The 27,271-nt window shown below is 35.6% G+C and overlaps 1 protein-coding gene across 20 annotated transcripts in view; it reads right to left on the reverse strand.

The window, feature by feature from the left end:
• Nucleotides 1–27,271, reverse strand: part of TRIP12 (thyroid hormone receptor interactor 12) — a 188,393-nt gene that overhangs the window by 68,911 nt on the left and 92,211 nt on the right. For all 20 annotated transcript variants that reach the window (XM_077155363.1, XM_077155362.1, XM_077155365.1 and 17 more), the window contains 4 exons: nucleotides 25,848–25,953; nucleotides 22,408–22,544; nucleotides 7,849–7,932; nucleotides 6,653–6,748 (listed from right to left, as the gene is read on the reverse strand). In XM_077155363.1, coding sequence (XP_077011478.1) covers nucleotides 6,653–6,748; nucleotides 7,849–7,932; nucleotides 22,408–22,544; nucleotides 25,848–25,953 — 423 coding nt within the window. The remainder of the gene's footprint in view (nucleotides 1–6,652; nucleotides 6,749–7,848; nucleotides 7,933–22,407; nucleotides 22,545–25,847; nucleotides 25,954–27,271) is intronic.

Raw genomic sequence — 27,271 nt, forward strand, 5'->3', positions numbered from 1 at the left:
TTGTAGAGCTGTGTTCCAGTAGCCTTGTTTCTTAAAGATGATTATATGAAGATATAACATTTACAATGTGACTGTGTGGTTGTGAAAACCTTATGTCTGATGTTCCTTTCTCTAGGGTATGGACAGATGAATAAAAAATATGGATTGAAAAAATAAACAAAGGTTAAAATATACTGGGTAGATGGAAATACCAGTGACAAATGGGAGGAAGGGACAAGGGGTATGGTATGTATGAGTTTTATCTTTTTTCTTTTTCTGGAGTGATGCAAATGTTCTAAAAAGTTATCATGGTGATGAATATACAACTATATGATGAATACAACTATATGATGAATCAACTGTGAATCATTGACTGTAACCATGCCAAGAATGTCTGTTTGTTGTTTACAATAAAAATATTAACAAAAAAAAAAGGTGTCCATGTTTGTAGGTTCTTTTGTTAATAAATAAATACTTTTTTTTTTTAAGTGAGGGATAGTTTAAAACTTTCATAGACAAACAAAGGCTGAGAGAATTTGTCAACAAGAACTTGGCCCTATAAGAATTACTACAGGAAATTCTGTCAGCTGGGGGGTAAAAAAACAAAAACAAAAAACCAGGAGAAGGGCAATGGTGGCCCAGTGGCAGAGTTCTCAACTGCCATGCTGAACACCCAGGTTCAGTTCCTTGTGACTGCCCTGGTAAAAAAAAAAAAACAAAAAACAGGAGAAGGTCTGGAGGAGGGCACATAATTGAAGAATACCAGTAATGGTAACCTAAAGGATAAAAGGAGAAGAGGGAAAGAATATACAAAGTTAATAAATAAACAATTGAAAGATAAGATGGTAGATTCAAGAATTGCTTTTACAGTAATAACTTTGGTTGTTAATGGTAAACTCACCAATTAAATGATACAAATTGGCAGAATGGATTAGAAGAAATATGATCCAAGTATATGCTATTTACAAGAGACTAAAAGGATAAAAAAAGAAAGAGGGAAAAGAATACAAAGAGCTAATGAATATAAAGCAAAAGATATAAGATGGTGGATTCAAGAAATGCATATACAGTGACAACTGAATATTAATGGACTAAATTTACCAATTAAAAGACAGAGACTGGTTTAAGAAATATAAGCCAGAGATCCAGAGACTGGACAGTCCAAGATGGTAGCTTAGTGAGGTGTGGAATTTAGTTTGTCCTCTGGAGCAGCTAGGAAAGGGCCACATCAGTGACTGGACACACAGCGTACACCAGTCTGGACAACACGGACCAGGTGCAATCCCACCCAGAACTGAGTCCCCCAACCAGGAGGCCGGTGCCCCTCCCCCACAGGCTGGTTCCCAGAGGGTAAAGGAAAGAGACTTTACTAACAGCAAGGGGCTGAGCTCAACCAAGCCCCAATTGTGGAATTAGTTAACAAATTCTGACTACCAAAAGTAGGTCCCCAGCTCAGATAAACCTCGAAAAAAACCTACTAGTTTTTCTCCAGGACAAAGGGGCAGGCTGACAGTAAAACAAACAAACAAACAAACAAAAAAACAGGTTATTTTGGGGGGGTCTGACAGCACAAAATACTTGAAAAGGTCTGGACAAAAGAGGGGGCACACAGGACCAGGAGATACATAGAGCAACATACCAACTTAAGCTCTTGATTAACAAACCTTTGGAAAAGGAGCCCTACTCTGAAAAGCTTTTTTTTTTTGCTTTGCTTCTACTGCTTAACTGCTCATTAGATAAAAATGCAAGGCTTCTCAGGCTCCAACTGCCCCAGGAAAAGGTGGATTTACCCTCGCTCCTCTGAGAGTCAAAGAGGCGGATCAGGTGAAAGGAGGTAATTCCCTGGAGGCTGTGCCTCCCATGGGAGAGGGGTGGGGCCCAGCTCGGGTAGAATCCCTCCCTCAAGGATTCAGAGCCCAGGGACCAAAAACTAAAGCCATTAAAGTCAGCCTACAGCCTCTCCTCTGTCTCAACCATGCCCCCAGAAGGAAGAGAGTGCTGAAGTTAAAGGCATTTCATCACTTTATGCTAGTGGGACCCACAGGCAGAGAAGCGCCACATACTGGGCAGGATAGGAAAAACAGAGAGTCTAGAGGCTTCATAGGGAAGTCTTTTGACCTGCTGGGTCTCATGCTCAGGGAAAACTGATGTAGGTGCCTCTTTCCTCCTGAAAGAAGGCCAGTCCAGTCTGAGAAAATCTGATTGGGGTCTACAATATTTAAGAAGACCCTCCTAAAGAGAGAGAGAGAGAGAGAGGGAAAAAAAAAAAAAGCCTCCATATAGGCAGGGCAATAAACAAGAAAACAAGAACTGAAAAATTCTGATTCATTAAACAAAATCTATGCTAGAGATCTAGAATAAAGTGAACTGAATGTGAAAGAACAGAGAACAAAGCCATTCAGCAAGAAAATCCTAGGTAAAAGAGTGAAAACAATCTCCAGAATAAACTAATTAAGGAAATTAAATGCCGAGACACCAGCAAAAAATAACGAATCATACTAGGAAAACTGAAAATATGGCCCAAGTCAGAGGAAAAAACCAACAATTTAAATGAGATACAGGACGTGAAACAACTCATTCAGGATGTTCAAAGAGACATGGAAAATCTCATCAAAAATCAAATCAACGAACTGAGGAAGGATATAAAGAAGGCAATGGGCGAACAAAAAGAAGAAATCCAAAGTCTGAAAAAACAAATCATAGAATTTACGGGAACGAAAGGCACAGCAGAAGAGATGAAAATAAAAAACAATGGAAACCTACAATGTTAGATATCAAGAGGCAGAAGAAAGGATTAGTGAACTGGAGGGCAGGACATCTGAAATACAACAAGCAAAAGAAAATATAGGTAAAAGAATGGAAAAATATCAGCAGGGAATTGAATGACATGAACCGGACAAATATATGTGTTGTGGGTATCCCAGAAGGAGAAGATAAGGGAAAAGGAAGAGAAAGACTAACGGAGGAAATTGTCACTGAAAATTTCCCAACTCTTAAAAGACTTAAAATTACAGATCCAAGAAGTACAGCATACCCCAAACAGAATAGATCCAAATACACGTATTCCAAGACACACACTCATCAGAATGTCAGAAGAACTGACATTCTTCTGAGAAGAAAGAACTCTGAAAGCAGCAAAAGAAAAGCAATCCATCACATACAAGGGAAGTCCAATAAGACTATATGTATGTGTGGATTTCTCAGCAGAAACCATGGAGGCGAGAAGATAGTGGTATGATATATTTAAGATTCTAGAAGAAAAAACTGCCAACCGAGAATTCTATAACCAGCAAAATTGTCCTTCAAAAATGAGGGGGAAATTAAAACATTTTCAGACAAAAAAATCACTGAGAGAATTTGTGAACAAGAGACTGGCTCTGCAAGAAATACTGAAGGGAGCATTAGAGACAGATAGAAAACGATAGCAGGGAGAGGTGTGGAGAAGAGTGTAGAAATGTAGACTATCATTAAATGTAAAAATAAGAAAAATTAGATATGACATATAAAATCGAAAAGGCAAAATGGTAGAAGAAAGTACTGCCCTTACAGAAATATGACTAAATGTTAATGGGTTAAATTACCCAATCAAAAGACACAGACGGGCAGAATGGATTAAAAAACAGGACATATCCATATGCTGTCTAAAGGGTATTTTAGACCCAAGGATAAACAGGCTGAAAGTAAAAGGTTAGGAAAAGATATTTCATGCAAATAAACAGAAAAGAGCAGGATTAGCTATACTATTATTCAACAAATTAGACTTCAAATGTAAAACGATTAAAAGAGACAAAGAAGGACACTATGTATTAATAAAAGCAACAATTCAACAAGAAGACCTAACAATCATAAATATTTATGCACTGAGCAAGAATGCTCCAAAATACATGAGGCAAGCACTGAAAAGAGAAATAGACACATCTACCATAATAGTTGGAGACTTCAATTCCCCGCTCTCATCAATGGACAGAACATCTAGACAGAGGATCAATAAAGAAACAGAGAATTTGAAAAATACAATAAATGAACGAGACTTAACAGACATTTATAGAGCATTATACCCCACAACAGCAGGTTACACCTTTTTCTCAAGTGCTCATGGATCATCATCAAGGATAGACCATATGCTGGGTCACAAAGCAAGTGTCAATAAATATTAAAAGACGGAAATCATAGAAAACACTTTCTCAGATCATAAAGGGATGAAGTTGGAAATCAGTTAACAGGTAGAGGGCCAGAAAATTTACAAATATATGGAGGCTCAACAACACACTCTTAAACAGCCAGTGGGTCAAGGAAGAAATTACAAGAGAATACAGTAAATATCTTGAGGCAAATGAAAATGAAAAGACTACATATAAAAATTTATGGGGTGCAGCAAAGGCAGTGCTAAGAGGGAAATCTATTGCCCTAAATGCCTATATCAAAAAAGAAGAGCAAAAATCTTATTTTTTTAAATAATACATTTCATTACAAACGTTGAGTATTTCATATTTTCGTTTTACTCACATACATGTAAAAATGAAATTGAGAACAGGAAAACAATCGAGAAAAATCAACAAAACCAGAAGCTGGTTCTCTGAGAAAAATCAATAAAATTGATGGACCCTTGGCAAGGCTGACAAAAGAAGACGAGAGAGGATGCAAATAAATAAAATCAGAAATGGAAGAGGAGACATAACTACTGACCCACAGAAATAAAGGAGGTAATGAGAGGATACTATGAACAACTTCATGCTAATAAACTAGACAACACAGATGAAATGGACAACTTCCTGGAAAGGAATGAATAATCAACATTGTCGACTGTGATGATAAAAAAATATCTAAGCCCTCTAGCCTCCTATATTCTGGAGCAGCTAGAAGGAGAACTATGAGAGGATAGTATGATAGCCCACTGATCAACTCTGGGATCTGTCCTGCACCTACTTGTTGAAGACTGCTTTGAAAACTATTGCTTTTTTTTTTTATTTCTTTGCTTTGTATATATGTTATACTATACAAAAAAAAAAAGCTAAAAAAAAGATTCAAAACAATCTAAAAATTATGCTATGTTCAATGATGGGACAATTTAAGAATTAATTTAAATCATGGAAATGTTTAAAATACATGTCTCAATGCATTGTTTATGATGATATTTAAAATAGTCATCTTTGGAGGGTACAAAAACCAACCATTTTAAAAACTGGGGTAAAAATGTTCTTTCCTATGTCCAACTATTCCCCTGGGTAACGAGATAGAAGGAAAAGATTCTTTATAGAAAAATCTTTCTACCAAGTTATTTCTTCTAATAGATGAGGAAGGATTAACAGAATTAAAATATTCCCTTCAAAGGTTTCTGATTACCCTTAGATTAAAAGGTTGTTCCTGGCCTGACAAGGCCTTCAGCAACTCGGTTTGTGCCTTTCATCGTCTATCCCTTTCCCTCCACTTTTTCCAGAGGCCCAGCTTGCTGTTTCTCAAATAAGCAAGCTTAATCCTCACCTTTGGTGTTGTACTTGTTCTTTCCACCCACATGTGAATGGTTGATTTCCTTTTTTCATTTAGGTCTCTTCACTACCTCAGTGAAGGCTTCTCTAACCACCCTATCTATAGCCAACCACCCAGTCCCCCACCAACAAGCCAACATCATGTACTGCTTTGTTTACTGCACTGAGACAACCTGAAATTATAAGACATAATAGCTGTCTTATTTGATCCTGAGAAGATACATGTGGGAAACAACTCTGCCTATCTTGTCGAGCACTCACCACATTCCCAGTGCTTAATAATGAACTTAATATTCAAGCATTCATGACGACTTTTCAGCAGGATAATCAACTGAAGAGCTGAGCGTCAAGGAAACAAAAGGAAAAAAACAACCAGAACCACAGAAACACCACTTGTTTCTTAAATTTCCTTATGAAATGCTGATCCACAAACCTGAGAAAGCCTCAAGTACAATACACACACCTGAGCACATATATACACATTGCATTACTTTAAACAAAACAAAAATTTGAAATATTCATGAAAGTATATAAGAACATATTAGTAAGTACAGAGTTAACAGGTTTAAGTAACTGGATTTATTCTTGGTTATAAACTGAAACATTAAGAGTCACTGCTGTATATAACAAGATCTTGGAGCTTTAACACATTAATCTGACAAAATCAGCCTAGAACCTGACTAGCAATGAGAAACCTTTCTTCTCAAGCTTATATCAAGACTGACTGTCTTATGAGTCAAGTTTTATTATAACATAAAAAAGTGAGATTTAAATCATGCAATCAGATGCTCTAATTTATCTAAGAAGTTTTGTTTTATTCTTCTATAGTTTAAAATAAAAAGCAAAGACCCAATCTTGCTATAAATGGTAGGTGGTTTTCCACTATGATGCCAATTCAGTAATTAAAAATAAAAGTAGAGGGCGGGCCACAGACGGAGAGTTCTTGCCTGTCATGCCAGAGACCTAGGTTTGATTCTGGGTGCCTGCCCATGCAAAAGAATAAAAATATAAATAAAAAATAAAAGTAGAGAAGAAAATTGCATACTTATCGTTAAGAATTTACACAAGTTCTATTTTTAAAAACAGGGTAAAATTCACTAGTAAATTCTTACTTTCACTAATAGGTAACAGCTCTCAACTAATAACTACGGGTTTCTCAAAGGACTAATTTAAAAGTATTGACTTACTAGCTCCGCTTCCAATGGTTCTGTGGAAAAGTTGTGACATCCGAGGACCAAGAGGACCAAACAGGTGAGGAGGAAGACCCCTGGCCTCTAACAGAGCTATAAAAAAGAAAGAAAAAAAGGTGGGGGGAGGGAGAGTTTAGTTGACAATACTACCAAGCTTATCTAAAAATTTCAAGCAAGACTCATCTGACACTGATTTGGTCAATGTTACTTTCCTTTCTGATATTTTAGAGATGCTGCACTAAGTTTTCAGGAGTAACATATTAATGTGATTAATACATATTGCAATGCCTATATGCCAGCTCCAAGTATCTTAAGGTATTAATAAGGTATCGAAAACCAGCAGGAATTCATGTAAATGATTCAAGACAAACACAGGGCAGGTAAACATTTTGAAAAATTATGTTAAGCACCCCTGTCCTATTTTCTCCAACAGTATTTCCGAGTCAAATAGTGGTCATGAAACCACCTAAAAACATGAAAAGCAGAACATTACATCAGTTCCAAATTTCAAAGTGTGTTCATGAGAATTCTAGTCAAAAGGAGATAGCTGTAAGTTCACTGAAGAACTGAAAAGGAACTGGAAACGGATTTATAAATCATGTTTCTTCCAAGCTTCATATTGGGGATAAGTGAGTTGTCTCAAATAAAAACATACCCAGTCATTTGTAAAGAGAATATACATAAGGCTGCTTTTTGTAAAAGCACTTAAAACACTGAAGAATCTGGAATTTATACATACCATACATGCATTTTCAAATAGGTGATCAAAAATAGAAAGGAACATGGCAAAAAAAGCACCCTACTAGATGTATTAATATTATCACCCGTGAACAATATGAAGCATCCTCCTTTTTAGAATGTTTCCTAATTTATCAATAAAGTCTAGTAAGAGTATACTACCACAATTTCTTAAAATATAAAAATATACATATAAATATATATATATATATATATATATATAGCTTTGTCTAGCTGAAACAGTACAAATGAAGAGGCAGAAAGCTCATCTTCCAAATCCAAATCATCAAATAACCACTAAACAGGCTTCACTGGAGGTGTAGACATAGTTAGATTTTGTAAACATAGACATCTGGATTAATTTAAACATCTGAATTAATGTAAACAGAGAACAGCAGAAACAGGCAGCCCATGGTAATGGTTTTTGTAAACTTAATAATTGTCTATTTTTTTACCTTGTAATCGGCCCATCTCAGAATCATCTGATTCACTCTCCCCAGAGGTGGTCATGCCGACAGCCCCTGCAACAGAACTAGAGGCTTCAAAGAAGAAAAAAGAAAAAAGGGAGAGGGTTAGGAGAAAAGCATTAATGTCAAAGAGTGATATCAGAGTTTAGTAGACTCTGGCATTTATTAAATACTTATATGCAGGCACTGCCTTACAATCTTACAGAGAGGTGTAACAAGTTTCCTCATGCACATGAGGCCACTGAGTCTTTATAACTTTGAATATAGTATGCTTGCCTCAGGTCAGACAGCTAATTAATGGATCAGAGATCTAAACCTCAAGCCAGACTTAATAAGCTGTACTCAAGAACTGTAACATTATCAGCTCCTTAAATACATGCCTTAGTAGCACTTTTCAAATTCAAATACAGTTGCCTTTTCATATTATACAGGAACACTGTCAACAAATACTGTTATTAGGTCCAATTATGAACTGAATTTGTTAAACTTGTTTTAAAGCTCTTCCAACAATGTGGAAAGCCAATATAGAATTTGAAAAAGCTATTAGTTACATTTTTTTTAAAGCACTCTGAAACACACTTCTAAAGAAAAAGAAAAAAACACGCCTATGAAGGTAATGCTGGCATTGAAATCTATTAGAGGACCTACTGGCTTTACCTGAAAAAGTTCCATAGGCCAATGACCTATGGTTTTTTTTTTCTTTAATATGGCTTCTATTTTTTTTTACTGTGGTAATTTATATACAGCATAAAATTTCCCATGTTAACCACTTCCATGCATACAATTCAGTGGCATTAATTACATTCAATGTTGCACTATCTTTACCAACCACCGTCTATTACCAACATTTTTCCATCACCCCAAATGGAAACTTTGCACACTTAAATCATTGCCTCTCCATCCTCCCCTTCCCTGGTAATCTGTAATCAACTTCTTGTCTCTATGGATTTGCATATTCTAGTTATTTCATATGAGTGAATTCATACAATAGCTGTCCTTTTGTGTCTGGTTTATTTCACTCAACACTATGTCTTCAAGATTCATCCATGCTATAGCACATATCAGAACTTCATTCCTTTTAATGGCTGAATAATATTTCACTGTATATACATATATTTTGCTTATCCATTCATCTGCTGATGGGTTCTTGGGTTGATTCCACCATTTGGGCATCATGAATAATGATGTGATGAACATTGGTATACAAATAACTGTTCATACTCCTGCTTTCAATTCTTTCATGTATATACAAAGAAGTAGGATACCAGGTCATATGGTAATTGTTTAACTTTTTGAGGAATCGCCAAACTGTTTTCCACAGGAGATGCACCATTGTACCAGTGTTAGTAAATCTTTCCACTGATAGTCATCTTAGTGAAAGTGAGGTGGCCTCTCTTTGTGGTTTTGATTTGCATTACCCTAGAGGATAGTGATGGTGAACATTTTTTCAAGTGCTTATTGGACATTTGTATATTCTCTTTGGAGAAATTTTTATTCATGTCCTTTGCCTATTTTTGAATTGGGTTGTTTGTCTTTTTGTTGTTGACTTGCAGAAGTTCTTTATATTCTGGATATTAAATCCTTATCAGTGTACAGTTTTCAAATATTTTCTCCCATTCTGTAAATTGTCCTTTCCACTTTCTTGATCATATCCTTTGTTGCACAAAAGTTTCTAATTTTGATGAAGTCCAATTTATCTGTTTTCTGTTGCTCGTGCTTTTAGTGTAAAGTCTCAGAATCCATTGCCTAATATGAGGCTCTGAAGGTAGTACCCTATGCTTTTTTTTTTTTTAGGAGTCTTACAGTTTTGGATCTCATATTTAGGTCATTGATCCATTTTCAGTTAATTTTTTTTATTAATTAAAAAAAATTAACAAACAAAACATTTAGAAATCATTCATTCTACATATATAATCAGTAATTTTTAATATCGTCACATAGTTGCATATTCATCATTTCTTAGTACATTTGCATCAATTTAGAAAAAGAAATAAGACGACGACGGAAAAAGAAATAAAATGATAATAGAGAAAAAAAAAACTATACGTACCATACCCCTTACCCCTCGCTTTCATTTACCACTATTTCAAACTGAATTTATTTTAACATTTGTTCCCCCTATTATTTATTTTTATTCCATATGTTCTACTCTTCTGTTGATAGAGTAGCTAAAAGAAGCATCAGAGATAAGGTTTCCACATTCACAGAGTCTCATTGTGAAAGCTATATCATCGTTCAATCATCATCAAGAAACATGGCTACTGGAACACAGCATTACATTTTCAGGCAATTGACCTATGGTTTTAAAGGTCTCTAAATTACTTCCTAACCAATAGGAGTGGGGGCCAATTTTCAGCAGACCCAAGGAAAACTGCAAAATTCTTTGTCAGCACTTTCAGTAAGTGCTAAGCATCTATTCACTGTAGTTCTCTGTGTATATATGTTTTCTACAGTCAGATAAGCCAACTAGCCTAATCTTTGGGTTACTTTAATTAGGAGCAGTTATTTGTTAAGCTAAAATGAGAAAATACAATCGTCAATAGAAGTCAGTGAAAAAGTTCTTCAGTGACAGTTTCAAACTTAAGTATTACATGCACAGGATTTGCCCAGTGAGAAATTTAACTATAAGCAGGGAAAATTCAGAGTCAGACAGATTCTAAGGAGTGTCTAAATCTATTTTTTTTAAAAAAAGCTATTTATTTCTCCTTTCTAATCTTAGCCTATTTTCATAGCACCATGTGAAACAGTTTACAATACACACTTGAATAAAAACAGTGGCGAGACAATGAATCCAGAGTGATTTGAGCAGTGAATAAAAAAGTATTTGCAAAGTCCACGTGGGAGAATGGTGAGAAAGGGGGAAAACTCAACTTCCCCAAGTGGAGAACTCTTGATATTCTCACAAGTATTGGGGACAACCAAATGAGCCCCCAATCTTGGGGTCTGTTCATATGAAACTTAACCCCGCTGTGCTGGTTTGAAAGGAAGTATGCCCCTTAAGAAAAGCCATGTTTTAACATAAATCCCATTTCATAAAGGTAGAATGATCTCTATTCAATACTGTATGTTTGAACAACAACAACCAAAAAAGTGGAGAAAATATTTTGTAAATCGGTACAAAAAAATTTACAGATATCACCTGTTTAGTTAAGGTGTGATGGAGAGGTTGGAGGGAACTGCTTGAAAATGTAGAACTGCTTACCCATTAAATAGATATCACCTTTTTAGTTAAGGTGTAATGGAGAGACTGGAGGGAACTCCTTGAAAATACAAAGCTGTGCTCCAGTAGCCATATTTCTTGAAGATGACTGTATAATGATATAGCTTTTGCAATGTGACTGTGTGATTGTGAAAACCTTATGTGTGATGCTCCTTTTATCTACCTTATCAACAGATGAGTAAAACATGTAGATTGAAAATAAATAAATAATAGGGGGAACAAATGTTAAAATAAATTTAGTAGATTGAAATGTTGGTGATCAATGAGAAGGAGGGGTAAGGGGTATGGTATGTATGAATTTTTTTCTGTTTTCTTTTTCTGAACTGATGCAAATGTTCTAAGAAATGATCATGATGAAGAACGGAATGATCATATGGTAAGAATTTGTTTGTATATGGCTACGTATCATAAATAAAAAACAACAACAACCAAAAAAGTGGAGAAAATACTTTGTAAATCAGTACAAAAAAATTTACTTTGGAGGTCCAGATGTTTATAATTTAACCAATTCAACCTCTTAAGCAGAAAACAAGGATAAAATAGTAGCAAGCTGTGGAATTAAATTTTACTTGACAAGAACTGTTAAAAGTTTATGAGATTCATATGTAGAGGAGGTAAAAGGAAGATTTTTCTAACGTGTCATGAACACTATGGAGTAAAGCCAGAAGAAAAGCTATTAGGAATGTATTATGTTTGAGTATAGTTCCTATCATAACTAACATGCTAGCAATGTAATCTGTAGCAGTACTCTCAACAATAATCAACAAAAGAAAAGATTACAAAACTGTGTACCTTGACTTTGACAATCTGACCCTGTCGTGTGAAACTATGAAGATTTTCAATACCAATTTGTGCATAAAACTATATTACAGCTCTGATTAGATCCAAAAGCAAAGAATGTGCAAGAGTGTGCCTCTGACTCTTTGCATAATGTGGCAAACTTAACTTTCCACTTCAAGGGCTAGTATTTCTTCTTTAAAGGCCAAAGGGGTCACGTTGGAGGAGAATTTAAGGCTCCATACCACATTATACTTCAGGATGATCCATCAGGAACATATAGAGAATATTTTGCAAACAGAGACATTATCAACAAAGTATTCTAAGGGTCAAAAAAAATTCCAAATTCAAGATTTATGCTATAAGCAAGTTTGCTAAGGAGGGAGTAATGCTTTAATAGCTGTATGTGAAAAATAGTAATTCCAGTGAAAGAGGTTAGGAAGATAGGATCTTTAAAAACAAGTAGCACTAAAGAGATAAAGTCAAACTTGTAAAAAAAAAAATTGCAAGAGAATTGTTTCAAATGAAGAGTCTCCTAAACAATTCTAGTAAAATTACCTGTGAATGTACACTTGTCAAAAATCATTTCTTTGAAAGTTCTTTAAGTTACCACCAACAACTAGAATTTACACTAATTTCAGTTTTTTCTTTAAACTTCCATTTTATATACTGAAAGCTAAAGCACTAAAGCACATTACACTAAAGAACTTGGCATAAATATAAAATTAAATAATCAGCTTCTTTTTCCATAAATACTTTAGCATGCGACAGAGTAATCCATAAGGATCCATCCTGCAAAATGTAAGAAGTCAGTGCTGTTCCTAATACTAGTAAACATGACCTAATGTATCTTTTATCACCAGCTACAATGTATAAATTTGGAAAATATCTATAGCACACTGTATTTTCAAATATGAAAGACATCGAAACTCATGAATGCTTATAAAGACAGAGCTAAGACCAGTCTTTGTGAGCCTGATCACTTGAAGCTTTCATCTTCTTAGGTTAACAATCCCGTGAACCAAGTTTCACACCCCACCTCTGCATCCTGGCCACCTATGATATTCACATGAATAAAAGAAACTTTCTAACTATAAGGAAGCAGTGGCACAACTGTTATAAATGTTCACTTGATTTCTAAGACATGCATCCAAAAGTCACATCCTAACTGAAAACCTTCGGCAAGCATATTATGTCTCAATTTTTCTCATTTATAAAATATAACAGCACTTAACTCAGTAGGTTGTTTTGAACAGTAAATGAGAAAATATGTAAAGTGCTTACTTCCCTTTCTGCAACTGTATGTGCTTTACAATTGTTAGCTATTATAATTATCGCAATCTACTTTGACAACACATTTAGCAGCGCCCTTTTATCATACATTTTTAAATTGCTCCACTTTCATATTCAAACATAAAATAAATATTTAAGAAGGGAGTCAAGATGGTGGCTTAGCAATGCGCACGTTTTAGTTCATCCTTCAGAACAACTACTAAATAACCAGAAACAGTACAGAACAGCTCCCGGAGCCACGTCAGTGACCAGACACACAGCGTACCCCAGTCTGGACCAGCTGCAAGCCTCCCCAAAACCGTGAGCTGCGGCGGCCGGCGCCCCTCCCCCACAGGAGGTTTCCCAGAGGGAAAGGAAAGAGACTCTAAACCTGGTCAAGCGGAGTTCGCTCATTGGGTTCACGGAAAAAGAGGAAACGGGGAGGAAACAGAGGTTTTAGTGGCTGTGTTTCTATGGAGACTTGGTAGCCTCTGGATTCAGCAGTGGGACTTCTCGGGCTGCAATTGTCACAGGCATAGGCAGAAAAGGGCTGCTTTCAGGGCTGTCTTCCATCTGTGCCTGCCCCAGGGGAGGGGTGAAGCCCAACTCACGTGGAATCCCTCTGTCAAGGAATTCAGACCCCAGGGCTTGGCAATTTTAAGCCATTAAAACCAGCCTACAACCTCTCCTCCGTCTCCACCACGCCCCCAGCAGGGAGAGTCTTTCAAAGTTAAAAGTGCCGCAATATCTTTTGCTGGTGCGACCTGCAGGCAGACGTGCCACATACTGGGCAGGATAAGAAAAACAGAGCACAGAGACTTCACAGGAAAGTCTTTTAACCTGCTGGGTCTCACCCTCAGGGAAAACTGAGGCAGGTGACTCCTTCCCCCTGACTGGAGGCCAGTTTAGTCCGGGAAAACCGGCTGGAGTCTATTATACCTAAGCAGACCCTCCTAAGGGTGGGGAGGGAAAAGGCACCATACAAGCAGGGAAAGAAACAAGAAAACAAGAACTGAAAAATTATCCTCTGTGAAACAAAACCTAAGCTAGAGAAAAAAGCTGAACTGAAGGTCAAAGAACAGATAGAACAAATTCATCTAGCAAGAAAACCCTAGGTAAGATAAGTGAAAGCAATCTCCAGAATAAACTAATTAAGGTAACGAAAAATGTCTAGACACAAGGAAAAAATAACAAATCACACTAGGAAAACTGAAGATATGGCCCAGTCAAAGGAACAAACCAACAATTCAAAGGAGATACAAGAGCTGAAAACTAATTGAGAATGTACGAACTGACATGGAAAACCTCATCAAAAACCAAATCAATTAATTGAGGGAGGATATGAAGAAGGCAAGGAATGAACAAAAAGAAGAAACGGAAAGTCTGAAAAAACAAATCACAGAACTTATGGGAGTGAAAGGTACAGTAGAAGAGGTGAAAAGAACAATGGAAACCTACAATGGTAGATTTCAAGAGACAGAGATTAGGATTAGTGAACTGGAGGATGGAACATCTGAAATCTGATAAAATACAGAAACTATAGGGGAAAAAATGGAAAAATATGAGCAGGGACTCAGGGAACTGAATGATAATATGAAGCGCACAAATATACGTGTTGTGGGTGTCCCGAAAGGAGAAAAGAAGGGAAAAGGAGGAGAAAAACTAATGGAAGAAATTATCACTGACGATTTCCCAACTCTTATGAAACACCTAAAATTACAGATCCAAGAAGTGCCATGCACCCCAAAGAGAATAGATCCAAATAGACATTCTCCAAGACACTTACTAGTCAGAATGTCAAAGGTCAAAGAGAAAGAGAGGATCTTGAAAGCAGCAAGAGAAAAGCAATACATCACATACAAGGGAAACCCAATAAGACTATGCGCAGATCTCTCAGCAGAAACCATGGAAGCTAGAAGACAGTGGGATGATATATTTAAATTATTGAAAGAGAAAAACTGCCAACCAAGAATTCTATATCCAGCAAAACTGTCCTTCAAAAATGAGGGAGAAATTAAAACATTTTCAGACAAAAAAATCACTGAGAGAATTTGTGACCAAGAGACCAGCTCTGCAAGAAATACTAAAGGGAGCATTAGCGACAGATACAAAAAGACAGAAGAGAGAGGTGTGGAGAAGAGTGTAGAAAGAAGGAAAATCAGATATGACATATAAAATACAAAAGAAAAAATGGTAGAGGAAAGTACTACCCGTGCAGTAATAACACTAAATGTTAATGGATTGAACTCCCCAATCAAAAGACACAGACTGGTAGAATGGATTAAAAAACAGGATTCTTCTATATGCTGTCTACAGGAAACACATCTTAGACCCAAAGATAAACATAGGTTGAAAGTGAAAGGTTGGGAAAAGATATTTCGTGCAAATAACAACCAGAAAAGAGCAGGAGTAGCTATACTAATATCCAACAAATTAGACTTCAAATGTAAAACAGTTAAAAGAGACAATGAAGGATATTATCTATTAATAAAAGGAACAATTCAACATGAAGACACAACAATCATAAATATTTATGCACTGAACCAGATTGCCCCAAAATACATGAGGCAAGCACTGCAAACACTGAAAAGGGAAATAGACACATCTACCATAATAGTTGGAGACTTCAATTTCCCACTCTCATCAATGGACAGAACATCTAGACAGAGGATCAATAAAGAAATAGAGAATTTGAATATTACAATAAAAGAGCTAGACTTAACAGACATTTATAGGACATTACCCCCCACAACAGCAAGACACACGTTTTTCTCAAGTGCTCATGGATCATTCTCAAAGATAGACCATATACTGGGTCACAAAGCAAGACTCAACAAATTTAAAAAGATCGAAATCATACAAAACACTTTCTCAGATCATAAGGGAATGAAGTTGGAAATCAATAATAGGCAAAGCGCCAGAAAATTCACAAATATGTGGAGGCTCAACAACACACTCTTTTTTTTTTTTTTTTTTTTTTTATTTTTTATTAACGGAAAAAAAAAAAAAAGAAATTAACACAACATTTAGAAATCATACCATTCTACATATGCACTCAGTAATTCTTAACATCATCACATAGATGCATGATCATTGTTTCTTAGTACATTTGCATCGGTTTAGAGGACCTAGCAACACAACAGAAAAAGATATAAAATGTTAATATAAAGAAAAGAAATAAAAGTAGTAATAGTAGTAAAAAACAACAACAACAAACAAACCAACAAGCAAACAAAAACAAAAAAAACCCTATAGCTCAGATGCAGCTTCATTCAGTATTTTAACATGATTACTTTACAATTAGGTATTATTGTGCTGTCCATTTTTGAGTTTTTGTATCTAGTCCTTCAACAACACACTCTTAAACAACCAGTGAGTCAAGGACGAAATTACAAGAGAAATCAGTAAATATCTGGAGGCAAATGAAAATGAAAACACAACATATCAAAACTTATGGGATGTAGCAAAGGCAGTGCTAAGAGGGAAATTTATTGCCCTAAATGCCTATATCAAAAAAGAAGAAAGGGCAAAAATACAGGAATTAACTGTCCACTTGGAAGAACTGGAGAAAGAACAGCAAACTAACCACAAAGCAAGCAAAAAAAGAAATAAATAAGATCAGAGCAGATATAAATGAAATTGAGAACATGAAAACAATTGAGAAAATCAATAAAACCAGAAGTTAGTTCTATGAGAAAATCAATAAGATTGATGGGACCTTAGCAAGATTGACAAAAAGAAGAAGAGAGAGGATGCAAATAAATAAGATCAGAAATGGAAGAGCAGACATAACCACTGACCCCACAGAAAAAAAGGAGGTAATAACAGGATACTATGAACAACTTTATGCCTATAAATACAACAATGTAGATGAAATGGACAACTTCCTAGAAAGGTATGAACAACCAACTTTGACTCAAGATGAAATAGATGACCTCAACAAACCAATCACAAGTAAAGAAATTGAATCAGTCATTAAAAAGCTTCCCAAAAAGAAAAGTCCAGGCCCAGACAGCTTCACATGTGAATTCTACCAAACATTCCAGAAAGAATTAGTACCAATCCTGCTCAAACTCTTCAAAAAAAGTGAAGTGGAGGGAAAGCTACCTAATTCATTCTATGAAGCCAACAGCACCCTTACACCAAAACCAGGCAAAGATATTACAAACACAGAAAACTACAGACCAATCTCTCTAATGAATATAGATGCAAAAATCCTCAACAAAATTCTAGCAAATAGAATCCAGCAAAACATTAAAAGAATTATACATCATGACCAAGTAGGATTTATCCCAGGTATGCAAAGATGGTTCAACATAAGAAAATCAATTAATGTAATACACCATATCAATAAATCAAAGCAGAAAGATCACATGATCATCTCAATTGATGCAGAGAAGGCATGTGACAAAATTCAACATCCTTTCCTGTTGAAAACACCTCAAAGGATAGGAATACAAAGGAATTTCCTTAAAATGATAGAGGGAATATATGAAAAACCCACAGCTAATATCATCCTCAATGGGGAAAAATTGAAAACTTTCCCCCTAAGATCAGGAACAAGACAAGGATGTCCACTATCACCACTGTTATTCAAAATTGTGTTGGAAGTTCTAGCCACAGCAATTAGACAAGAAAAAGAAATACAAGGCATCAAAATTGGAAAGGAAGAAGTAAAACTATCACTGTTTGCAGATGATATGATACTATATGTCAAAAACCCTGAAGAATTCACAGCAAAACTACTAGAGCTAATAAACGAGTAAAGCAAAGTGGCTGGTTACAAGATCAACACTCAAAAATCTGTAGTGTTTCTATACACTAATCCGACGGGGAGATCAAGAAACGAATTCCATTTATAATTGCAACTAAAAGAATAAAATACTTAGGAATAAATTTAACTAAAGAGACAAAAGAGCTATACAAAGAAAACTACAAAAAACTGTTAAAAGAAATCACAGAAGACCTAAATAGGTGGAAGAGCATACCGTGTTCATGGACTGAAAGACGAAATATAGTTAAGATGTCAATTCTACCTAAATTAATTTACAGATTCAACACAATACCAATCAAAATCCCAACAATTTACTTTTCAGAAATAGAAAAACCAATAAGCAAATTTATCTGGAAGGGAAGGGTGCCATGAATTGCTAAAAGTATCTTGAGGAAAAAAAAACAAAACTGGAGGTCTCATGGTGCCTGACTTTAAGGCATACTATGAAGCCACAGTGGTCAAAATAGCGTTGTACTGGCATAAAGATAGATATATTGAATCGAATAGAGTGTTCAGATATAGACCCTCTCATCTATGGACATTTGATCTTTGATAAGGCAGTCAAGCCAACTCACCTGGGACAGAACAGTCTCTTCAATAAATGGTGCCTGGAGAACTGGATATCCATATGCAAAAGAATGAAAGAGGACCAGCATCTCACACCCTATACAAAAGTTAACTCAAAATGGATCAAAGATCTAAACATCAGGTCTAAGACCATAAAACAGTTAGAGGAAAATGTAGGGAAATATAAATCTTATACTTGGAGGCAGTTTTATAGACCTTACCCCTAAAGCAAGAGCACTGAAGAAATAAATAAATAAATGGGAACTCCTCATAATTAAACACTTTTGTGCATCAAAAAACTTCATCAAGAAAGTAAAAAGACAGCCTACACAATGGGAGACAATATTTGGAAACGACATATCAGATAAAGGTCTAGTATCCAGAATTTATAAAGAGATTGTTCAACTCAACAACAAAAGCACAGCCAATCCAATTATAAAATGGGAAAAAGACTTGAACAGACACCTACCAGAAGAGGAAATACAAATGGCCAAAAGGCACATGAAGAGATGTTCAACGTCCCTGGTCATTAGAGAAATGCAAATCAAAACCACAATGAGATATCATCTCACACCCACCAGAACGGCCATTATCAATAAAACAGAAAACGACAAGTGCTGGAGAGGATGTGGAGAAAGAGGTACACTTATTCACTGTTGGTGGGAATGGCAAATGGTGCAAGCACTGTGGAAGGCAGTTTGGCGGTTCCTCAAAAAGCTGAATATAGAATTGCCATATGACCAAGCAATACCACTGCTAGGTATCTACTCAGAGGACATAAGGGCAAAGACACAAACGGACATTTGCACACCAATGTTTATAGCAGCATTATTTACAATTGCAAGGAGATGGAAACAGCCAAAATGTCCTTCAACTGACGAGTGGCTAAACAAACTGTGGTATATACATACAATGGAATATTATGTAGCTTTAAGACAGAATAAACTTATGAAGTATGTAACAACACGGATGGCCCTTGAGAACATTATGCTGAGTGAGACTAGCCAAAAACGAAAGGACAAATACTGTATGGTCTCACTGATATGAACTGACATTAGTGAATAAACTTGGAATATTTTGTTCATAACAGAGATCATTAGTAGATAGAAATAGGGTAAGATAGTGGGTAATTGGAGCTGAAGGGACACAGACTGTGCAACAGGACTGGATACAAAAACTCAGAAATGGACAGCACAATGCTACCTAACTGTAATGTAATTATGTTAAAACACTGAATGAAGCTGCATGTGAGAATGACAGAGGGAGGAGGGCTGAGGACATAAATGAAATCAGAAAGAAAGATAGATGTTAAAGATTGAGATGCTATAATTTAGGAATGCCTAGAGTGTATAATAATAGTGAAATGTACAAGGTACAATTTTAAAAATGTTTTTGCATGAGAAAGAACAAAGGAATGTCCTTATTGCAGGGTACTGAAAATAGATGATAATTAATATTTTACAATGTCACCTTCTGTGTGAGACTAAAGCAAAAAATGTTTATTTGTTACAAAATTTATATTTTGACTAGTGCATTTCCTAGATAGTTTGATTGAACACCATAAGTACTTGGAATCTCAGGTAGGATGTGAGATTTTGCTGGTTTGTCCAGATTGATGCCCCAATGAATCCCAGAGTGATTCGATCAGTGAGTGGAAAAGTATTTGCAAAGCCCCCTTAGGGGAGTTTTGAGAATGGAGAGAAATTCAACTTCCCCAAGTTGAATTCTTGATATTCTCACAAGCAGTGTGGACAACCAAAGCTATAGGCAGAGCTCCCAGTCTTGGGGTTTGTTCATATGAAACTTAATCCCGCAAAGGATAGGTCAAGTCTACTTAAAATTTAGGCCTAAGAGTCACCCCCGAGAGAGCCTCTTTTGTTGCTTAGATGTGGCCCCTCTCTCCAGCCAACACAACAAGCAGTCTCACCACCCTACCCCTTTCTATGTAGGACATGATTCCCAGGGGTGTGGACCTTCCTGGCAATGTGGGACACAGATCTTGGAATGAACGGAGACTCAGCATCAAGGGATTGAGAAGAACCCTAGAATGAGCTGAGACTTGGCATCAAGGGATTGAGAAAACCTTCTCAACCAAAAGGGAGAAGAGGGAAATGAGACAAAGTGTCAATGGCTGAGAGATTCCAAACAGAGTCGAGAGGTTATCCTGGAGGTTACTCTTATGCATCAAGTAGATATATCTTGTTATTCAAGATGTTATGGAGAGGCTGGAGGGAACTGCCTGAAAATGTAGAGAAATGTAGAGCTGTGTTCCAGTAGCCATGTTTCTTGAGGATGATTGAATAATGATACAACTGTCACAATGTGACTGTGTGATTGTGAAAACCTTGTGTCTGATGCTCCTTTTATCTACCTTGTCAACAAAGGAGCAGAACATACGGAATAAAAATAAATAGGGGGAACAAATGCTAAAATAAATTTAGTTTAAATGCTAGTGATCAGTGACAGCAGGGGGTAAGGGGTATGGTATGTATAACCTTTTTTCTCTGTTATCGTTTTATTTCTTTTTCTAAATCGATGCAAATGTTCTAAAAATGATGAATATGCAACTAAGTGATGATATTGTGAATTACTGATTATGGATGTTGTTTTATTTTTTATTTTTTTAATTAATAAATAATTTTTTAAATAAATAAATAAATAAATATTTAAGACAAAGAAGGAATATTTAACATTGTGAAGGATAGGCCATGTATTAGAAACATCATCAATAGGCTGTACATGCAATGGTTGCATTTTTTTCCAAAAATCTACCAGTTAATCTCTCAGAAAAACTGTACTAGGAAAAAATTATCCCCTAGAAAAAGTCTCCTCTCATCATGAGATGCTAAAGGTTCACTGTGTGCTAGATCATACAGAACTGGGAAACAGGTGGTAAAAATGCTAAGCCAGACTGGCTCAGGTGAGACAACAGGCGAAACACCTAGACAGTAGTGGGCAAACTAAGAACCTTAAAGGCACACGAGGACACACTTAACATAAACATTAAAGAAAATTTACCACATATTCTAATAAGCAAGAGTATGTGAAAGAGCCTCGCTCAAAAGCAAGAATATATATATCTACATCAAAACTTATGTTTGAAATGACAGATTATAATGCCTTATATCTGTTTTTAATTTTAGTAAGAAATGTCAGTGACAAACTACATTTCCAATTCTGTTGACCACAATTAACCAATGAGGATCAGACTTGTTTTGGTATTGCTAACAGATACATATTTAAAGATGGTAGCGTTATTATGGAGAAGGTTGGTTTTAACATGAGTATGAGTGCTGAATCAGTATATTGATAATTCTTCTAGTTTCAAGTACCTTACAGCAGCTAGAAATAAAAAACCAAAATTGTGAAATTGTTAAAAAAAAAAAAGACAGAGACAGAGACAGATTAAGGGGGAAAGGTTTAACTGCTGCTATGCTAAAATATCAAGAAGAGTACACAGCAGCTCATAAAAATATAAATACTTAAATTCTTCAAGTTGCTTAGACTCAAGCTAAATACTTATTTTTTAGGAACTACAAATTCTAAATTAAAACTTATACATTAATGAGCCCATTTAAACCATATACCTTTACATTTTTATTATGAATTTAAATTTTTTCAAAATATCAAGGTACAATTATTATATAAGCAAGTCAACATATAAGCTTAAACAAAAGGGGACTTAACTCCCTCCTAAAAGCCCTCTGAAAAATAAATCTGGATTTAGACAAAAATTAATCAACAAACAAATCCAACTACTCAGAATACTAACCTGTAAAGTGAAGCAAAGAGAACAAAAAGTTTATTTTGATGGCAACATCTAGTACATTTCTGTCCCTTCCTTTTCATTATATTTAGCATATGTAAAGGTAATTTATTTCTGAATAAATCTGGAAAATAAAAAAATGCACCTGAAGATTAATAAGTGTTCATCTACCTGCAGCTCCTTGGGGAGTTTCATCTGTACGTGCAGCTGAAGAATTGACCGACTCCTGGTTGCTTTCAGGATCTGCCATTTTCTCTTGTCGACGAGCTTCAGCTGCTCCTCTTTTGCCCAGGCCAGAGCCTCGCCGACTGCAACAGAAAAACGTCATCATGGGCAGCATTACCAGTGAACCAGGAGCAATGTATAGACAGTACAAAGCTCAAATTCATGGAACACAAAGCCAGTTTCTTCTTTCTTAAACTAAAAATTGTTGCAGAAAATCACTATACGTAACAGCCAAGACTTTGTGTATTAAAAATTCTTCCAAGTTATATCACATTCATAATTTGAGCTTTTCAACTACTAGGAGCTGTTGTCATCCCTACAGACAGAAATGATTTTTAACTAAATGGAAAAGTGACTCCTCCTGCAGAGAAAATTCAATTCATTTAAAACAGATCACCACTTTCAGGGTAAATGGTGGATCAATATACACAGACTTCCAGATTGAGACTGAAAGTTTCAGAATGGGGAGAGTGAAGGGGGAGAGGAGAAGATAGGGGGAAAAATCCCCATCACCTAAATTCCAGATACCTATGTATCAAAAAATAATAATTATCCTAATAATGGACAAAAGCTCCATCCTGTAAAATAAAGAATATTTATAATAAATACAGATAACACTTAGGATAATGTTCATTTAGGACCAAGGCATAAAATGACCACTCGTTTCTCATGAAGTAAATTACATGTTATTGATGATTTTTTTATTTTAATAGAGAGAAATTAGTAAACAACTTAGAGGTAGAAATAAAGGCATCAAATACCCCCCCCACCTACAAAATATTCCAACTTGAGTTTTTAAACAGTGAATCCCCAAGCTCACTTAGGAAAAAGCATTACTACTAAATTAATTTCAGGAAAGGAAGGTCTCATTTTAAAAGTTAAAAAGAAATGGATTAAACTAAAGTCAAACTGCAACGGAATTATAGATGCTGACTAGCAAAGACTTTTAAAGAATAAAGAAGCATAATTAACATGTAAATGAGAGCTCTGAATTACTTGGGAATAATAGAAAAATTTCTTCTCTTAATTAGTGGAAAACCCACAGGGATCTGTTTAGCCAATCTTTCCTTCCTAGAGAAACTACTTATTTTAAACCCAATTTACCAAGCTACACGTTATTGGGATTCAAATTAACCCATTCATTTAGCATTTAATTTGCATGAACCATATGACAAACAGTGTCACACAGGATATATAAGGTTGGTACCCTCAAAGAGCGTTAGTCTAAAGAGAGACAAAGACACAACTGGTAGTAGTATGCTATGAAGGCACTAAATGAAAGAGGAATTTAACTAATTCAGGAACAATCTGAAATGAAGAACATTTCAGGCAGGTGGCTAGATAGCTTGTGCACAGCATGACCATATATTGTGTAATTTCACATGCCCTAATACAGAGGTGATGAATAGAAGGAAAGAAGGCTGCAGAGAAAGACAGAGAAAGATTATAACACTAGATCACCTGATTTCATATACAATTTAAAATTCATTTTCAACCATACTGAATCCAGTTTAGATAAATTGGATTTAAAATCCAGTCCAAAAAACGACAAAAGCTCTGAAAATCTGAAAATTTCCTGAGGTCCTCATAAAAAGCATTACTAAGAAAAGTCAAAACCAAAAAGGTGTACTAACTCCAGATTTGATACAATCTAAATAACTTGAAAATGTAGGGATTACAGTGGCAAGGGTACTTTTCTTATGACTTGTAGGCAACAAATCATTCTATTTCCTTTTCACTAAGTGCCACCACCAAAAGTAGTCAAAGTAGATTACTTCAAAGAAACAAAGTGCTAAAATCTTTCTACTTACCTGAGTTAAGAGTAGGAAAAAGGCAAAACTATGATCATTCCCCTATCTCTGTTTCTGACGTGTTTTAGTAGAGGAAACTAAATATAAAAGAGGGAGAAGGCATATATGATTGTTGAGTAATTAGCAGCAAAAAGGGCTCTTGAGCACGATATCCCTGTTCTTATGAAGTGTATGTAGAAGTATTAATTACAGAACTTACTCTCAAATGTTTAGAAAACAGGCAGATGGATGGGTTCATAAAATGAAAAAGCAAATGTGGCGAAATGTTAAAAGTGGTGGATCAGTGAGGAGTATATTGGAGTTCTCCGTATGGGCTTAGTATGCTTGCAATTATACTGTAAATTTCAAATTATCTCAAAATAAAAAGTTAAAAAAAAAATGGGCAAAGGAAGGGGTTTTGACCTGTTCAAGCCTAAAAATCTGTAAGCTAATGTGGTGGCTTAGAGTATGTACCCCAGAAAAACAGGTTCTCGATCTAATGCAGTGGGTGTGAACCCATTGTCAATAGGACCTTCTGATGAGATTACTTGAGTTAAAGTATGACCCAACTGAGTTAGGATGGGTCTCAATTCTATTACTGGAGGCCTTATAGAGAAAGCCACAGAAAGAGAAGCCAGGGGAGAAGCAAGAAGCTGGAAATCAATGGAAACCGGAAGAGAAAGAAGACGCCGCCATGTGCATTGTCATGTGACGGAAAAGCCAAGGAATCCCGAAGATTGCTGGCCAGCCAGAAGATACCGACCCCAGGAGGAAGCAAGCCTTCTAGCCTCTGAAAACGAAAGCCAATAAATTCCTGTTGTTAAGCCAACCCATTTTATGTGTTTGTTTTAGTACCCGATAAACTAAAACAGTTGAGATTCTCAATCATTTAATAAAAATGCATGAAATAATATACTATATATATACCAAAGATAACTGACTCTCTGAACATGAGTTCCAAAAGAGCAGCTGGGAGAAATGGGAACTGGAGACATGAAAAAATACACACAATACCTGTACTTTTCCTTGAAGGGTAGGTATTATAAGATAAAATGAAATTAAGTACTATTCTTTTTCCCTCATCCATTAAACTCAATATCTAGCATCAACACTTTTAGGAAATAATGAGGTAATGTGACAGTCATTAAAAGAACTTTCACTTTTGAGTTATTACTTCTATTGTTGGGAAATTTAGCTACCTTTAAAAAAATAATCCAGATTTCTCAGAGATTTATCTGGCAGACTACAACTCTGAAAACAATTTAAATGTTCAACTACTGGCAATGGCTCTATGAAGACAATGTAGTAACTGAGGAAAACGTAGAGGGTAAAGTGTTGCTTCTCCCCACCCTACTCCACCCCCCAAAATGGCATGATTAAACCTTAGTGAAATCATGTAAATAAAAATTGGGTGAGAATTCAGCAGAAACATAGTAATACTAGGTTAGAATCAATTTCTTTATTCACTAGGCAAGAAAAATTTTACTTTTAATAATTTAAAAAAACTTTTAGGATTATGGATTTTGATAAAAGCTGAAATATCGAGCAACGGAAGATAGTGAACTCACCATATTCTGAAAATACTCAAATTATTACCTGGTACTAGCACAGGAGCCCGTGGTCTTTTGGCGTGTGCTCCGCCTCAAACTGGGGAGCTCAGCAGGTGGGGACTCACTGCGCTTCTTGGTAGATTTTCTTAAACCTACACATGAAAAATAGAAAAGTAAAATTTTTTAAAGACTAGTTATGATGAATAACTAATTAAATCCTTCAGGTCATCAACTTGTTTGAAAATCCACTGAATCTTCCACAGCTTGTCTAGCAGTATGCTAGGTGTACTTCCATAGTCTGACTACTCAGCCTATTCAAAATGGGAAATTTAATATGGTACCTGGCACTTCAGTTAAGGATCAATCTTCTTACTAGTCCAATGTAAACCTTGATTCAAACTATCCCACACCATGAATGACAGTCCCTGTTCTCTCAAACCACTCCCTTGCAAAGTACCTACCACGTCTCAACTCCTCTGCTACTCTTCTCCACTAACTAAAATCAAGAGTTGGTTAGCATATACTCAAAATATATATATTTCATGACTTCATTAAATATTAGTTAGCACTTTACTACAATATTCTTACATTGTCCCATTTTACCTAATTTATTAAGGCTCTTCAATAAGGTTATGAGAACAAAATGCTTTCTTTTCTTTATTCCTCCTCATTGCTCAGAAATATACACTTAAACTGAAGAACTATAATTAGGAGGGGAAAAGGCAATCCAAGAACACTTAACATGTTATTCTAGAATAACAAGTATCTTTAGAGGGATAGCAGATTCTAAAAAGGCATAGCAATAAAGTAAAGCTTATTACTATTTTATGAAGGGACAGCTACCTCCCCCAATGTTATCACACATGATACTAGACTTTGTACTCTGTCTAAATGAAGACTCACAGTAGTGACAAGTCCCCACAGTCAATCATCTGATTTCCACTAGGACTACAATGTCATATTAAATAGATTTTGATTTATTCAGAGACCAATTACACAATAACAATCCCTCAGGTCATTTGCTTTTTTCCGGAAATATAACTGTTGGCCATTTCATTGCTTTAAAAGTAAAAAGAAAAGGAAATTCTTTATTCTTTTGATTATGACAGGAATATCAGTAAAGAGTCTGGGAAAAGAGGTGGTAAAAATGAGAATAATACTCTAAGCATCTTCTTGACCTTTTAGATTTATTTAAAACTTGAGTCCCTTCAACCTGAGAAGCATTTACATCATCTATAATGAAAATAGCTTAGTAAACAGCAAATTATTCAAGAATCTTTGACTACAAAACAGAAACCATAAAGGATAAAGTGTATATTCAGACAGATATCACTTTTTAGAAATCTTTCAGGAATTTTTCTTTACCTTAATCTTTATTAAAACGTCTAGATACCTCAAATTGGCATGAAAGGATGAAAAAATGATACTTTAAGTAAGGACAGAATATCGCTTTAAGGATTTCTCTTTAAT

This window comes from Tamandua tetradactyla, chromosome 3 (assembly GCF_023851605.1).
Source record: "Tamandua tetradactyla isolate mTamTet1 chromosome 3, mTamTet1.pri, whole genome shotgun sequence".
NCBI lineage: Eukaryota > Metazoa > Chordata > Mammalia > Pilosa > Myrmecophagidae > Tamandua > Tamandua tetradactyla.